This window comes from Microcaecilia unicolor, chromosome 13 (genome assembly GCF_901765095.1).
Source record: "Microcaecilia unicolor chromosome 13, aMicUni1.1, whole genome shotgun sequence".
Lineage (NCBI taxonomy): Eukaryota > Metazoa > Chordata > Amphibia > Gymnophiona > Siphonopidae > Microcaecilia > Microcaecilia unicolor.
Genome location: NC_044043.1, coordinates 84267645 through 84283478, shown reverse-complemented (window position 1 = coordinate 84283478; position 15834 = coordinate 84267645). Strand labels below are relative to the sequence as shown.

The following is a 15834-nucleotide window of genomic DNA, read 5'->3' as shown; positions in this document are numbered from 1 at the left end:
ATGTAGAACCCCAAAGAGTAGCAACATTCCATTCAGAATCCCAGAGTAGCAACAATCCATGTAAAACCCCAAAGAGTAGCAAGATTCCATTTAGAATCCCAAAGAGTAGCAACATTCCATGTAAAACCCCAAAGAGTAGCAAGATTCCATTTAGAATCCCAAAGAGTAGCAACATTCCATGCTACCAATCCCAGGGCAAGCAGTGGCTTCCCCATGTCTGACTCAATAGCAGACTATGGACTTTTCCTCCAGGAACTTGTCCAAACCTTTTTTAAACCTAGATACGCTAACCGCTGTTACTACATCCTCCAGCAAAGAGTTCCAGAGCTTAGCTATTCGTTGAGTAAAAAAATATTTCTTCCTATTTGTTTTAAAAACATTTCCATGTAACCCTCCTTGAATATCCCCTAGTCTTTGTACGTTTGGAACGAGTTAAAAAAAATATATATTTGATTCACTTCTGCTCGTTCTACACCACTCAGGATTTTGTAGACCTCAAATCATAATTTCCCCTCATCTGTCTCTTCTCCAAGCTGAAGAGCCATAATCTCTTTATCTTTTCCTCGCATAAGAGGAGTTCCATCCCCTTTATTATTTTGGCTGCTCTTCTTTGAGCCTTTACTAATTCCGCTATACCTTTTTTGAGATACGGCCACCAGAACTAAATGCCGATACTCAAGGTGCGGTCGTACCATGGAGCGATACAGAGGCATTATATTATTTTTGGTCTTATTCACCATCCCTTTCCTAATAATTCCTAGCATCCTGTTTGCTTTTTTGGCCACCGCACACTAAGCAGAAAATTTCAGTGTATTACCTACAATTACACCTGTATCTTTTTCTTGGGTGCTGACCCCCAAGTTGGACCCTAGCATCAAGTACCTATGATTTGGATTATTCTTTCCAATGTGCATCACTTTGCATTTGTTCACAAATCGCTTTCGGAAATTGCCCTCATTATGTATTATATTATACTAGTAAAAAAGGCCTGTTTCTTAACGCAATGAAACGGGCGCTAGCAATGTAATGAGTTCCTGCCATTAATGTTTCCACGGTTGTATTCTGAATGTAATTGTTGTTTACATGTGTAAGATTTCTTTATATACAATATTTTTTGTGTAAACTGTTTTACAATGTGGTAAAAGTTTTCCTTGTTCAGGCCCTTCAATCAGTTTAACAATCACATCAGAAGAGCTCCTTACTCGTGAGAATGCAACATACAGTTGCCCATGTGAGAGACTGAGAGTGACAGTGTGTTTTACAGATAGTGTAAGAGAGAGATACACAGAGTGAGTGTGTGTGTGAGTGACAAAGTGATTAAATGTTTGTCTTCCCTTCCGTTCTGTGCACTTGCCTCCACTGATGTTTGTACCTCCCTGTATATGATTATTTGTTAGAGATTCAATCCACTCCACTTCCCTCCTCCAAGTTCCATTCTGTCTGATTGGTTCTTCGTTCCTGTGACGTTGCGTTTGTTTGCTTGGCAACTATGCAGCATTCCGTTTCCTCGATGTGAGGGCGGGGACAGTGAGAGCCAATGAAACGGTGAACTACAGACTTACGAACCCTACACTGCCACAGAGCCAGCTTCAGAATGTTGGAGGTGCTTTTTATTATATAGGATAATAAAATGTAATATTTTAAAACCAGGATGCCCAACTGTGTGTTCATATGGGATTGTTTTAGGAGGTGCAATTATCGAGTTAAATTATCAAAATCTCTGGGAGGATCTAAGAGCCTGAAAGAAAATTATTTTGAGGGAGAGGGGGACGAGATGACACAAAGCTGAAGGTTTAGCCCTGGCGCCCGATACCCGTGCACCAGTCCTGATAAACTCAATGGAAAGATACAACTTGAAGCCAATGAGCAACAGTCAGTTCTGTCTTGAACCCATTTCCCCCAAAGGTGTTTATTTCTGAAATAAAAGCTGTGCTTGGCACGATGTATTCATTTTCTGGCAGGTTAGCAAAACAACACACAGAGATCAATGAATCTAGTGTCAAGCATAATGGAACAAATATGGAATATATAATAAACCATTTTCCAGACTCAGGTCCAAAGTGTGTTGCTTTCAGATTTAGATTAGCACCTGTCTCCACCACTCTGAAAATTCTTGGAGTTACCATTGATCGAAATCTCACACTTGAAAACCATGTGAAGAATACAACTAAGAAAATGTTCCACTCCATGTGGAAATGCAAAAAAGAGTAAAACCTTTTTTCCCAAGGGCCATTTTCCGAAACCTGTTACAATCAATGGTACTAAGTCACCTGGACTGCTGTAATGCACTTTACGCTGGCTATAAAGAACAGATTATTAAGAAACTTCAAACTGCCCAAAATACCACAGCCAGACTTATATTTGGAAGGACAAAATACGAAAGTGCAAAACCCCTAAGAGAGAAATTACATTGGCTTCCACTTAAAGAACGGATCACGTTCAAAATCCGCACGATTGTTCACAAAATAATTCACAGAGGAGCCCCGTCTTAAATGCTTGACCTCATGGACCTCCCACCCAGAAATGCCAAAAGATCTGCCCGTACTTACCTTAATCTACATTTCCCCACCTGCAAAGGATTAAAATACAAACTAACACATGCGTCCAGCTTTTCTTACAAAAGCACGCAAATGTGGAATGCTCTTCCAAACCACTTGAAAGCTTTTAACAAAATAACAAACTTTCGCAAAACGTTGAAAACCTATCTATTCACCAAAGCTTATCACGAGAAGCCATAACTGACTACAAATCATCAACACCCCTCCCTCACTTATACCGTCTTTTTTCTGTAACTGCTAGATTGAACGCTAGCCTTGTTATTACTGTATCTTTATACCACCAAACGTATTTCTGTTCCCTGAAATGGTGATGCCAATACAGGATTTTGTAAGCCACATTGAACCTGCAAATAGGTGGGAAAATGTGGGATACAAGTGCAATAAATAAATAAAAATAAATAAATAAATGCTTGCTGTAACTTTCAGAGCATTTATTACCACTAATAAGTTATATTCTGCTTTCATACCTTGTAGGCTAGAAATGTGATCACAAACCCTGTCCAGAATCTGCCCACACAATGGCTTTCTTGGGGGGGGGGGGGGTGATGCTCAAAGGTCTAGCACTAAAGGTACAGACCCCACAGAACAGAAACTTAGCTCTCCAATGCTCAAAGCAAATATGCTATTCAAATTATATGCATCCTTTGAAACCGAAAGCAAGGGGGTGGAACGTGCCTGGCGCGTGCGCGCAAGAGTTTCACGGTAAGTCTAGCCCTTGTGCTCATGCCCAGAAAAGACCAGAACTGCAAGCACACATCAATATCGCTATTCTTATGCCGTTATCTGAGCATCAGGAGGGAATACCAAATGACCTCACTGACATCCGTTTATGTACGTTTAAATACAATTCGCAGCCATTGTTGGTGTGGACATCGTTTCCCGTTCCAGATCCCTCAGAATATTTTGTGCACATCACTGTGCGTGCTAGTCCAGCACAAATCGCGTCTAACGCCGGCGTTAGTTTTCAGCATCAGTTCTTTGGTTCCTTTAATCGTCACAATATAACTGTAATCTAACAGGCTGCCTGGATAATGGAGTGGAAGAGTAGCCTAGTAGCTAAAGTGGTGGGCTGAGAGACCCAAGGTAACCAAATTTCACTACCAGCCTCTGCCATTTTGTTTTAAATTGGTTTTAAATGTATCTTGGGTAGTATCTCCAAATGGGTTACTTTTGCACGTACCATGACAGGAATGAGCCTCACTTGTAAGCCAGGGTAGTACACTAGGTAGGATCTCACCCTCTCAGATTTACTGCTGGTGCTTTCCTAGTACATGCTGCTAAATGCACCCCCCAAAGGATCAACAGAGCTGGGTTATGACATAACTCTGTTCACGACTGGAAATCCTGTGTTCTTCAAATATTGCGTCTAAATATAATGAAACAGCAAATAAACTCAGAAAAAAGCCCCTGTACTCTGACCAAAGATGATAGAGACTTGTACTACCACTCTGCAGTCCCGTCCCCCCACCCACCCATCTTCTGATAAGCACAAAAAGGTCATTTCATATCTATTATGAGTTGACGCGCATAACGCTTCATATCTGTGAAAGACTAAAATACAAAACAACCTATGCATCCCATTTCTCCTTCATAAGCGCACAGCTATGGAATGACCTCCCAAACACAGTGAGAACAATCCATGACCACTTAAACTTTAGGAAATCACTCAAGACTCACCTATTCAAAAAAAGCCTATCCCAACGATCCAACATAAAATCCCAACACCCACGATATAGCATAACTAATGATCATACTGGACAATTTATAATCTTCACCTCTTTGATCCCTTGATACCTGATCCTAATCTACCTCATATGATCACAATATAATTTTGTATCTGTTACCAACCGATTTGGCAACAGCCTCTCCGGTACTATGTAAGCCACTGAGCCTGCAAATAGGTGGGAAAATGTGGGCTACAAATGTAACAAATAAATAAATATCAGTCCTTTTGCCAATAAGGGACTCTCTGTGTTTATCTCACAACTGTTTAAATTCCATCTTCATTTTTGTCTTCACCACCTTTTCCAGGAGGGCATTTCAGGTAACTACCAAACTTTTCTGTGGCCTCCCCATGAACAGCATGAGTAAAAAAAGGTTTTACGTACAGGCCCAAAGCACAAAAAATAATTGTTCTGTGCATAAATATAAAATCACAAAAATGTTATGCGTAGAAAGTTTTGTAATACCGATATTTGCAAAATAACATTCTAGCACATGCCCATACGTTCTGTTTGCTCGGATGTGTGCACAGTACCAGCTGCTCTTAGTACAGAACACTGTCAGCATAGGTTCGGAGTGTGCTCACCCTGAGAGCGCACAAGTTATACGTTCAACAAATCTGCATATAACTTGCTTACTAAATCTGTGAGCAAAAATTGTGCATTATGTTTGTTGCACTAGAAAGCTCTTAATGCATCATCCCCCTCAGCGGGCTCCATCCAACAACATTCCTGAAAAGCTCTGAAATGACTGAACAGGCACAGGAAAGAGTTACTTTATTCCCTTCCTTCCTTTTCAGTGTCTGTCCATCATCATTATTTTACAAAAATGTAAAACTGTCCTTAAGCTCTTCAAGGTTTAATTCATATTTTCTGGCAGAACCCAAAAATAGGAACATGAGAAATGGGGAAAAAGAAAGATACTGTTAGAAATCAGAAGGGAAGGAAAACAGAAAAAAAAGACAACAGGTTGGAACAGAAGTATTTTTTCTTGACAATTACTGCTGTGTTAAATAATTAAATTAAAGTTACAGTATTGAGGGGAAGGGCAGAGGGTTGGCATTGAGTAAGATCCTGAGGAGTCTAATTCTGCAAGGCAAAGCCCACATCAACACACCTTACAATAGGTCTAATGACATGGCAACCGCCATTACGGCAAATGTAAGCCACATTGAGCCTGCAAATTGGTGGGGAAATGTGGGATACAAATGCTACAAATAAATACATTAAAATAAATAACATTCATTATAAACACAGCACACAAATCAAATCAATATATTAAAAAAAACACTATCACAAAGGTACAAAGAGTTGAGAAATGGATATACACCAGTGACTCCCAAACTTTTTACTGTGGTGGAACCCCTAAAATATTTTTCATGCACCGAGGAACCCTCAATTTATGTAAACATTTCATACAAACATGCGTGGGATATGCATAGAGGAATCCTGTGCAGAAGGAATGGATCCTCAGAAGCTTAGCTGAAATTGGGTGGCGGAGCAGGTGGGGGGAAGAGGGGGTGGTGGTTGGGAAGCAAGGATAGGGGAGGGCAGACTTATACGGTCTGTACCAGAGCCGGTGATGGGAGGCGGGACTGGTGGTTGGGAGGCGGGAAATACTGCTGGGCAGACTTATATGGTCTGTGCCCTGAAAAGGACAGGTACAAATTCAATTCAAGGTAAGGTATACACATATGAGTTTGTCTTGGGCAGACTGGATGGACCATGCAGGTCTTTTTCTGCCGTCATCTACTATGTTACTATGTAAACAGATTCCACAATCTAATTTCTTGAAGAACCCAGTTCTGATATCACTGATACACATACACCACAAGAAAAGCCCTTATTACAGCGGTCCCATCCCAAGCTAAGCACCATTCTGCCTTCATCCAGATCAAGGTTTCACCAAACAAGGAGAAAGGCGGAAATTGTGTCTGCATCGATCCTTTCTAATTAACAGAAATTCTCTTTTCCAATTTCCAGAGAGATCCCTCCCGTTCCTACCAGGACAAACCCCTTAAAAGTCAAACTGCGTTTTAACGCTGCTGCTGCTACAGTAACAGTACAGTAAATACCTTACAACCTGCAGTCTGTCTGTCTGCTGCTGAAGCCGACAATAGTCTAAGGAGGAGCTGCGGGTTGCAATAAAAAAAAAAAAAACAGGGTTTTTTTTCCTGCAGTTAGGACCCGCCCACAGGAGGCAAGAAGGAAACGCCTCCCCCAAGGAGGAGCTTTACTCTGACTGACACTTCTCCTTATCCCGACCCCAAGCACAGCACTCCCTTCTCACAAAGAAAGAAAAAGGAAGGCGGCTGACGATCGAGTCCTCCTGAACGATTTTTTTTTTCCTTTTTGCGTTAAATGGAAATAAAGCTCGCCTCTGAGCACTGAATAACCGCCCTGCACTCTTCCATCGCCCCCCGTTACCGATTAGGAGCTTCCGAGGAACGAGCAGGCTTGGACGCCCGAAACCGATCCGAGCGCAGCCATGACAGGCCCAAAGGAATAGGGTGGAAAAGGGATAAGGAAGAAGCCAGGGATCGTCTTCAGATTTCATCCTCCCCACCCCCTCCCTCAAAAAGGATCAGAAGAAAAAAAAAACCCCAAAACAACCTTGCCCTTCTATCTCCCTTTGCTTTCTTTTTGGGCAAAAGGTTGCCACCCCACCCACTGCCCACCCTCCCCAAACAGGCAGAAGCAACGTAATAGGGCAATAACCATTCCGAGCACAATTTACTACTCAAGTATTCTGTGCCCTTTATCAAAAAGTGACATTTTACCCGCTAGCAGCGACTTTATGCTGTCCAATGTTACATTAAAAACAACCGCACGAGTAACTAGACAACCTCTACGTTCGTTCTCTGAAAGTGATTCGGATTTGTCAGCATTTTGTTTGAAAGCCACCACGATTCCTGCACTTGGGATTCAGGAAATCCATGTTTGTTCGTAAAACGCACGTGAGGATAACATTTTCTTAAAAGTTATTACGCCCTTTAGTCACGTCTATTAACATACAAACGACCTGAATCACAGCTCTCTCTGCCCGTGTCTGCTTCCGTTTAAACAGCAGGTCGTATCATTTCAGAAACACAAGGTCTAAATAATATGATTATTCACTGATAGGCGAGTCGATTCGAAATCCTGAGCTTCCATCATCCAACCTCTCTCTTCCTAAAAGCCTTACACTTTTAGCTCCCGGTGAAAAATCTAACACGAATATCAGTGTGGTTTGTCTGGGGTCAGGGTAAAATGAGACCCGCTTGCCTGATTACTTGGTGGGAGGGGGGGGGGATGAGCAAGGAAGTCATAAGCGGTAGGGACAGGGGAGAACAATTAAAAATCAGCAGCCACAATGTTTGGGTAAGGGGGCATCCATGCCTATCTTAAATCGTATCTATGCTTATCAAGCAGTTAATCGCTGGCTCTCAACATTGGACAAACCTTTACATAGTAGCTGAGTTTAGAACCCCAATACTTCAAGCCACAGGGTGTCACAACTCCGCCCCTCCCCCCAACGCTCGTGTGGGCAGTACATAGCAAAAACCCATATTGCCCATTTCCTGACGTTGGGAAAAACAAATACTGCAGCTATTTAATTAAAAGAAAACCGCTTTATTTTAAAATTAGCCGTATAGATCAAGCAGTATTTATATCTGGCAAGACACGGCGGAAGTATGTTGTTGCATGCCATCTTAAGCAGCAGATCTCAAACCTCAGACAATTCACCTCGCCCCAAATCAATCTTTATCCAGCATCCACGGGCCACCGATTTTAGCCGCTCGACCTCCCCCCTCCTCCCCAGATTTAAACGCTTTAGAAAGGGCCAGCGATCAAATACCTGTCAGGGTAAAAAAAAACACCTTCTGTTCTTATACACTGCATGAATGTTGGGCTGTGATCATGCAGCTCTTTAAACGAGAGAGGTAGCAGACACCAGGGCTCAGGCTGGTGTGTTAAAATAACTTGTGTGTTAACTGGTCCGAGTCCCTTTACTGTTTATTCCTAATCCTGTAAAACCGCTTTGTTGAAGCCCAGTGGGTCGATTCCGACCTTTCTGTCTTAAAAATGAACTCTCGCCTGTCCCCAAAAATAAACTTTTTATCTGAAAAGTGCCTCCGATAGCTCACTAATTCTTTGCTATCCCCTAAAATGTGCAAGAAAAAAAAAAGTGTGCCCTCCTCGCCTAAAAATCTCAATGGACAGAACTATAAATACGAGCAGAACCAAGATGGTGACTTTTCGTGTGCGGATCACATTTACAGCTACTTGAAAAGGGAAGATCCTGGTAGAAACTGAATTTACAAATAAATATCTCGACATTTTTTGGTAGATCTATTGTTCTGGCGATTTTATGTTGTAGATCTGAGCCAAAAAGCGATGTTTGACGGAATTCTCGTGCTAAAAAGTACTTTTTTTGCACAAGGACAAGATGGCGTAACTTGTAATCAGAAACCGGTCAAACATTAATGATTGACTATTATTACTGGGTTTTTTTTTTAACGGAAAGTTCCCTTTTTATACCAGAAAGGCCATCGTGACTTCGAACAATGACCAAGAAACACAGACATTTAAAACACCAGTTCACGGAACTAGCTTGGGCACTTTCTGAGTAGGGGGGCGCTGGGTAAAACCAGATAGGAAAGATTAGGGAGGGGAGGATTAAAATAAACAGATGTAAAACTCACCTCTGAATCAAAAGTTGAAGAGGAAGCTGTATCCATGTCTAAAAATAGAGATGTACCGAAGAGACAAGGCAGAAATCCAAAACAAAAATGTTGGTTAAATAAACAGTTCGGAAAAGTCAAATGGGGAGGGGTGGTGTACTCCAGAAGAAATGGTCTTCCGCGGCAAAGCAACACTGCTACTCAAATCAATGTCTTCATCCTACTTTTCCAGCGTGAATTCAAGTATAAAAATATATTTAAAAATACATACGCATGATATATACTACACAACAGTCACGCTTGCAAAGGCATCCTGCCGGTGGCTGGCGGAAGATGGAGAGGTTTTACATTAGAAAAGACAAGCTTTCCACCAAAGTCTTCCCGATCAGAATTATTTAAATTTCAAACATCTGATGTTCGGTTCTCAGCCTTTGCTTGCAAGACTCTGCAGTGGATTTTGCTCTCTCCTGGGTTTTCCCTCTCCGGACCCGCACAGCTGAGCAGTTCTGGATGCTTTTTCAACACATATAGATCTATAATCGATTTCCTCTGAGCGATCTGAAACAGTTTACCGACACTCCGTCTAAGATGATACTTTTTTTTATCCAGCTACAGATACATTGTTTCTTTCGCTCTGTCTCTCATCCGCCTCGCGCTAATCCTTCGCCGAACGAAGCATTTCCTTGGCGCTTTTGATCACTCCCAGCATCTACGCGCCTCCCGCATCCCCCGCAATGTTCCTCTCCTTGATTTACGTAGCAAACAGCATCCCCTCTCCAACTCCACAAATTAATAAGAAACCAAAATTGCAAAAAATGAAACTATATATCCCCTTGCCGTCAACGAAATCCAGAGAACTACTCCTAGCTCCAATGAAGGGCTACTTCTCTTTCTCTCTCTCTTTTTTTTTTTTTTTTTAATGTAGTTGTGACGTCAATAGCAATTCAGCTTTTGTTACCAGACTCGGGCTCTGCTGGGATAGGACAGAGCGGGGAGGAAATCGCAGGGTGAGTGCTCAGCGGGGGATGCCGGGAGTTGTAGTTTTCTTTGCTCTTTTTAATATCAGACAGTGGAAAGGGAGAGGCTGTGAATGCTGCGCATGTGCGGTGTGTTGGCGCTCAGGGGCTCTGTAGGTTTTCGGCTTTTTTTCGCGCACAGGAAGAAAGCAAGTAGAGGTTTATTCGCCATTGGTAAGAACCCTGGATTTAGGCATGGCTGTTTTATTTAATGCATTTTAGGTATTTATCCAGCAGATTGTTTGCTTCAGATTGTTCACTTGTTCAGAACCCTTATTTTACCATCCTCACTTTAATATTCCCTTATCTCTTGTTTCTCCGTTTGTCTGTCCTAATTAGATTGTAAGCTCTGTCGAGCAGGGACTGTGTCTTCATGCTCAAGTGTACAGCACTGTGTACGTCTATTAGCTTTAGAAATAAGTAGTAGTAGTAGTCTTTGGGATTCTGGAATCTTGCTACTCTTAGGGATTCTGCATGGAATTTTGCTACTCTTTGTCCTTATCCCTTATTTGTTCTGCTTGTCTGTCCTAATTAGATTGTAAGCTCTGTCGAGCAGGGACTGTGTCTTCATGCTCAAGTGTACAGCACTGTGTACGTCTATTAGCTTTAGAAATAAGTAGTAGTAGTAGTAGTAGTAGTCTTTGGGATTCTGGAATCTTGCTACTCTTAGGGATTCTGCATGGAATTTTGCTACTCTTTGTCCTTATCCCTTATTTGTTCTGCTTGTCTGTCCTAATTAGATTGTAAGCTCTGTCGAGCAGGGACTGTGTCTTCATGCTCAAGTGTACAGCACTGTGTACGTCTATTAGCTTTAGAAATAAGTAGTAGTAGTAGTAGTAGTCTTTGGGATTCTGGAATCTTGCTACTCTTAGGGATTCTGCATGGAATTTTGCTACTCTTTGTCCTTATCCCTTATTTGTTCTGCTTGTCTGTCCTAATTAGATTGTAAGCTCTTTGGAGCAGGGACTGTCTCTTCATGTTCAAGTGTACAGCGCTGCGTACGTCTAGTAGCCACTATAGAAATAAGTAGTAGTAGTTCAGTACCGAATTATTTTCTCTTAATTAGTAACTATTTGGATAAGGGTATTTGATGTATTACTGATTTCTTTTTCTATTTTTTTTTTTTTGCGAAAGGGGAAACATGATATGGCTTTTGTTGTGTTGCTTTTATTATTAACTTGTATTGCTTGCTTTAAAGAAAAAAATTAGGCTCAGATGTATAAAATCCGGTTTCCCCCATTTTGGCCTGTAGGTACTAAATGGCGTTTAAGAATACTGGGCTAAGCTTTAGCACACAGCATTTTAATCATAGGAACCAGCTCTGTGGGTGCTTGAGGCTTGAGCACCCTCAGTATTGAATAAACTCCTTAACTGTGTCTCGGGAGAGGTATTTCCATTGGGTTTAGCACCCCCAATAATTTTGAAGAGTCGGTTCCAATTATTCTAATGTATTAAAGAAAGAGGTAAGGTGGGCAAAAAAACATCAGCAGACAAACTGTAAGACACAACAAGTTTATTTCTGCTTCACACAGAATAGACCAGACATGGCTCCCTATTTTGGTGATGAAATGCCTGCCTCGGGGGTCTTGCACACTGTCTTCTGTAGCAAACAATCCTTGCAAAAAAAAAAAAAAAAAAGATACTTAGTTACCAATGGACATCAAGGAAAAGCTTCCTTGAAGCACTTGTGTTTTACCCTGTCAGGCAGTTATTGGTGCAGTCCAATATTTCTAGATTATTCAGAAGACCAATGGTTGATGACAGGGCCGCAAGCCTATTGTTTTCTATGTTCAACTTTCTTAAATTCTTAAGTTTGTAGATGTTATCTGGTAACTTGATCCCCTGATCTTGTCCAGTGTAATGTTACTTTAATGATACAAGAGAAATTATTTTCTTTGGAAAGCGATGGAATCTGTTTCCAGTTAGCCCCAGGTGTCTTAAGTTGGAGAGTTCCTTAATTTCTGAAGGTATCTGCTTCTACTTCTCTTTTTCCCACAGATGAGATGCTGCAGGCTGGACACTCCCAGGTAGTTTGGGGGAGTGGGGTGGGGGGCTCGAGAGCTGGAGTACATGGAGTAACCACTGCGTTGCAATAGGGTTTTATATATTTTGTTTTTGATGTGTTTCTCAATTTGATAAATTGGTCTCTTCTTACTATTACCCCACTCTGGACTCTTCTAGAGAAAAAGCAGGTTATAAAAATATAACGTATCAACAGTGGTTTAAGAACATAAGCATTGCCATACTGGGACAGATCGAAGATCCATCAAGCACAGTATTCTGTTTCCAACAGTGGCCAATCCAGGTCGCAAGTACCTGGCAAGATCCCAGAACAGCAAAACAGATTTTATGCTGCTTATCCTAGAATATGCAGTGGATTTTCCCAAGTCCATCTTAATAATGCCTTATGGACTTTTCTTTTAGGAAAGTATCCAAACCTTTTTAAACCCCGCTAAGCTAACTGCTTTTACCACATTCTCTGGCAACGAATTCAAGAGTTTAATTACACGTTGAGTGAAGAAATATTTTCTCTGATTTGTTTTAAATTTACTACTTTGTAGCTTCATTGTGTGCCCCCTAGTCCTAGTATTTTTGGAAAGAGTAAACAAGCGATTCACATCTACCTGTTCTACTCCGTTCATTATTTTATAGACCTCTATCATATCTCCCCTCAGCCGTCTTTTCTCCAAGCTGAAGAGCACTAGCCACTTTAGCCTTTCCTCATAGGGAAGTCATACCATCTCCTTTATCATTTTTGTCACCCTTCTCTGTATCTTTTCTAATTCCACTATATCTTTTTTTTTTTGAGATGCGGTGACCTGAATTGCATACAGTATTCGAGGTGCGGTCACACCCTATAGTGATACAAAGGCATTATAACGTTCTCACTTATGTTTTCCATTCCTTTCCTAATAATACCCAACATTCTATTTGCTTTCTTAGCCGCCGTTGCACACCGACATTTACCCAAAGGATACCAACTCTTTACTCTCCCATTCTCTATAGACCATAGAGGTGACTGTACATATGTTCCTTAGGAAGAGTAACTCCTGTTCGTGCTTTTATGTCAGGAACTAGTTATAAGGGACCATATAAATCATGTTAGGTCAGACCATGGTCCATTTATCCCAGCATCTTTTTCTCTTGATGGTGGCTGGTCCAGGTCCCAAGTATCCAGCAGATCTCAAAAACGGATCTTTCTCTCATTAACGCATTTCCAGGGATAAGCAATGGCTTTATAGAAATAAAGGATGAGTGAAGAAACCAAAATCCGAAGAGGCTAGGCTCCACTATGGATTGTCAAACATCATCAACACTTCATAAACCGTTTACTGATGACTTAGAGGACTGAAAAAAAATTTTTAAACAACCCTTCCACATCAAAATGTGCCTTTTCAGTTAATCAAAATGTATTTAGTAACTTATCTGTATTCAAGCAAACAATTGAAAATTCAAAAGCCTACAGTTTTTTTTTTTTTGTTTTATTTTGGTTAAGCTTTACGTTTAATCATTTTTTTTTGTTTTATTTTGGTTAAGCTTTACGTTTAATCATTTTTTATTGTTGATAAAGACATTAATACAACAATAAGTTTCCATCAGGCAGCAATCAACCAGAATTAGTTTACGTTTTCTATCTTCTTCTAACCCAATCCTAATCTTCCCCCTCAGATGCATGTCTCATTTCAAAAAGCCGAAGTAACAAACCAAGAATATCCTACATCCTCCCTCCCTTATGCATATAAACAGATACCCAGAACTATGTAAAACAGAGGAAACAGTTATAACATGTAAGTACTGTAACACCATAAATCTAGGAATGTCAGTCTGTAGGAAATAATATAATATGATCTGATCTTATCTCCTCTGTGCTCAAGATAAACAGACCTTGCAAAGATAGATCTGCTCCTGGTATGAGTTGGAATGAGAAATTCTCTCCCAAATAAATGTATGCCCCAGCAGTATGAATATTTATAAGATGTACTTTTTAATTGTGTTTTGTTTTTATTTGATTTGATTACATGGTTGTTACTTTAGAATGCCTACGGTTTCTACAACGCGTGTTTGTTTTACCTTTTCTATCATGAGACAAACTCCTTTGTGATAAATAATTCTTAAATTGTAAACCATCTAGACCTGTTCAACAGACGAGGTGGTATAGAAATTTTAAATAAATTAAACTGTGATGATAAAGTTAGTATGCTAAGGTCGTTTGATATTACTCTGTTATCACAGACAGGACAAAGTGTATGTTTTTCATATGGTGTCTTTCATAAAAAGGTTTTATCCATGGTATTTATTCAGTTTTATTATGTACCTTTCCGAGGGAACTGAACTTTAAATCATCCTTTATTATGTGCTGTTCTCTGCTACAACTAAGCCACTGCCTTTCTGTGTCCCTGGCGATATGGGCTTTACGAGGATGCAGTACTTGCTGTCTCCTTCCCTCTGCTCTGAAAGCACCAGGAGTCAAAAGTTTAGTTGTTTTGAATGAATAAACATCAAGGCTATTTCCATTTCTGTCTGAACTCTCAGAAATAAAGGTTAACAAACCAATATAAAGGAATATTTTATTTATTGGACACGATGCATTTGATGTGATTATTTTTTTTTTTAATCAAAGATCCTGGGCCACTGCGAGGGAGGGTGTGGGGGGCAAGATTCCCTGGGCCTGGCCTCGGAGTCTGTCTCCTGCTTCTGTGTTTCGGGACCTGAGTGATTGCGTTAACGCAGTAACCCAGGTCCTGGCACACAGGAGCAGAAGAGTGATAGACTGAGGGAGGAGGGAGGGGCAGCTTTAGTATTTATTATTTTATTTATTTATAATACTTATATCCCCAAACAAAGCGAACGGTAAAAGTCCGGCTGCAGAATATTAAATGGCCTGAACAAATACCCCAAGTCTTCAAAAACTTTAAAAGTGTCCTGTATTCGTACAGTAGTGCAAATAGTCAGGCAGAGTGTTCCACACTATTGGACCTGCAACTGAAAAGGCTGCCACCCTTGTAAGAGCATAATGTGTGCTTATCAATGAATCGGTTGCCATTTCTTTTTGTAAAATCAGATCTTGATCCCCTAGCAGATACAAACAACTTGATTACAGACTGAAAATACCATGCAACTTTCTCAATGCAGAACCTTAAAATGAATCCTATATATTTTTTTGTTACATTTGTACCCTGCGCTTTCCCACTCATGGCAGGCTCAATGCGGCTTACATGGGGCAATGGAGGGTTAAGTGACTTGCCCAGAGTCACAAGGAGCTGCCTGTGCCTGAAGCTGCTATTCAACTAGCAACATTCCATGTAGAAGTCGGCCCTTGCAGATCACCAATGTGGCCGCGCAGGCTTCTGCTTCTGTGAGTCTGACGTCCTGCATGTACGGGCAGGACGTCAGACTCACAGAAACAGAAGCCTGCGCAGCCTTCTACATGGAATGCTGCTAGTGGAATAGCAACATTCCATGTAGAATCTCCAATAGTAGCAACATTCCATGTAGAATCTCCAATAGTAGCAACAGAATCTCAATAGTAGCAACATTCCATGTAGAATCTCCAATAGTATCTATTTTATTTTTGTTACATTTGTACCCTGCACTTTCCCACTCATGGCAGGCTCAATGCGGCTTACATGGGGCAATGGAGGGTTAAGTGACTTGCCCAGAGTCACAAGGAGCTGCCTGTGCCTGAAGTGGGAATCAAACTCAGTTCCTCAAAGTCCACCACCCTAACCACTAGGCCACTCCTCCACTGTTGCTACTATTTGAGATTCTACATGGAATGTTGCTATTCCACTAGCAACATTCCATGTAGAAGTCGGCCCTTGCAGATCACCAATGTGGCCGCGCAGGCTTCTGCTTCTGTGAGTCTGACGTCCTG

The 15834-nt window shown here is 41.0% G+C and overlaps 1 protein-coding gene across 1 annotated transcript in view; it reads right to left on the bottom strand.

Moving 5' to 3' along the window:
* Window positions 1-9819, bottom strand: part of PHF13 (PHD finger protein 13) — a 35508-nt gene extending 25689 nt beyond the window's left edge. The window contains exon 1 of the mRNA XM_030185712.1: window positions 8965-9819. Within this exon, the coding sequence (XP_030041572.1) occupies window positions 8965-9000 (36 nt within the window). The 5' untranslated portion in view covers window positions 9001-9819. The remainder of the gene's footprint in view (window positions 1-8964) is intronic.
* Window positions 9820-15834: the final 6015 nt, after the last annotated feature.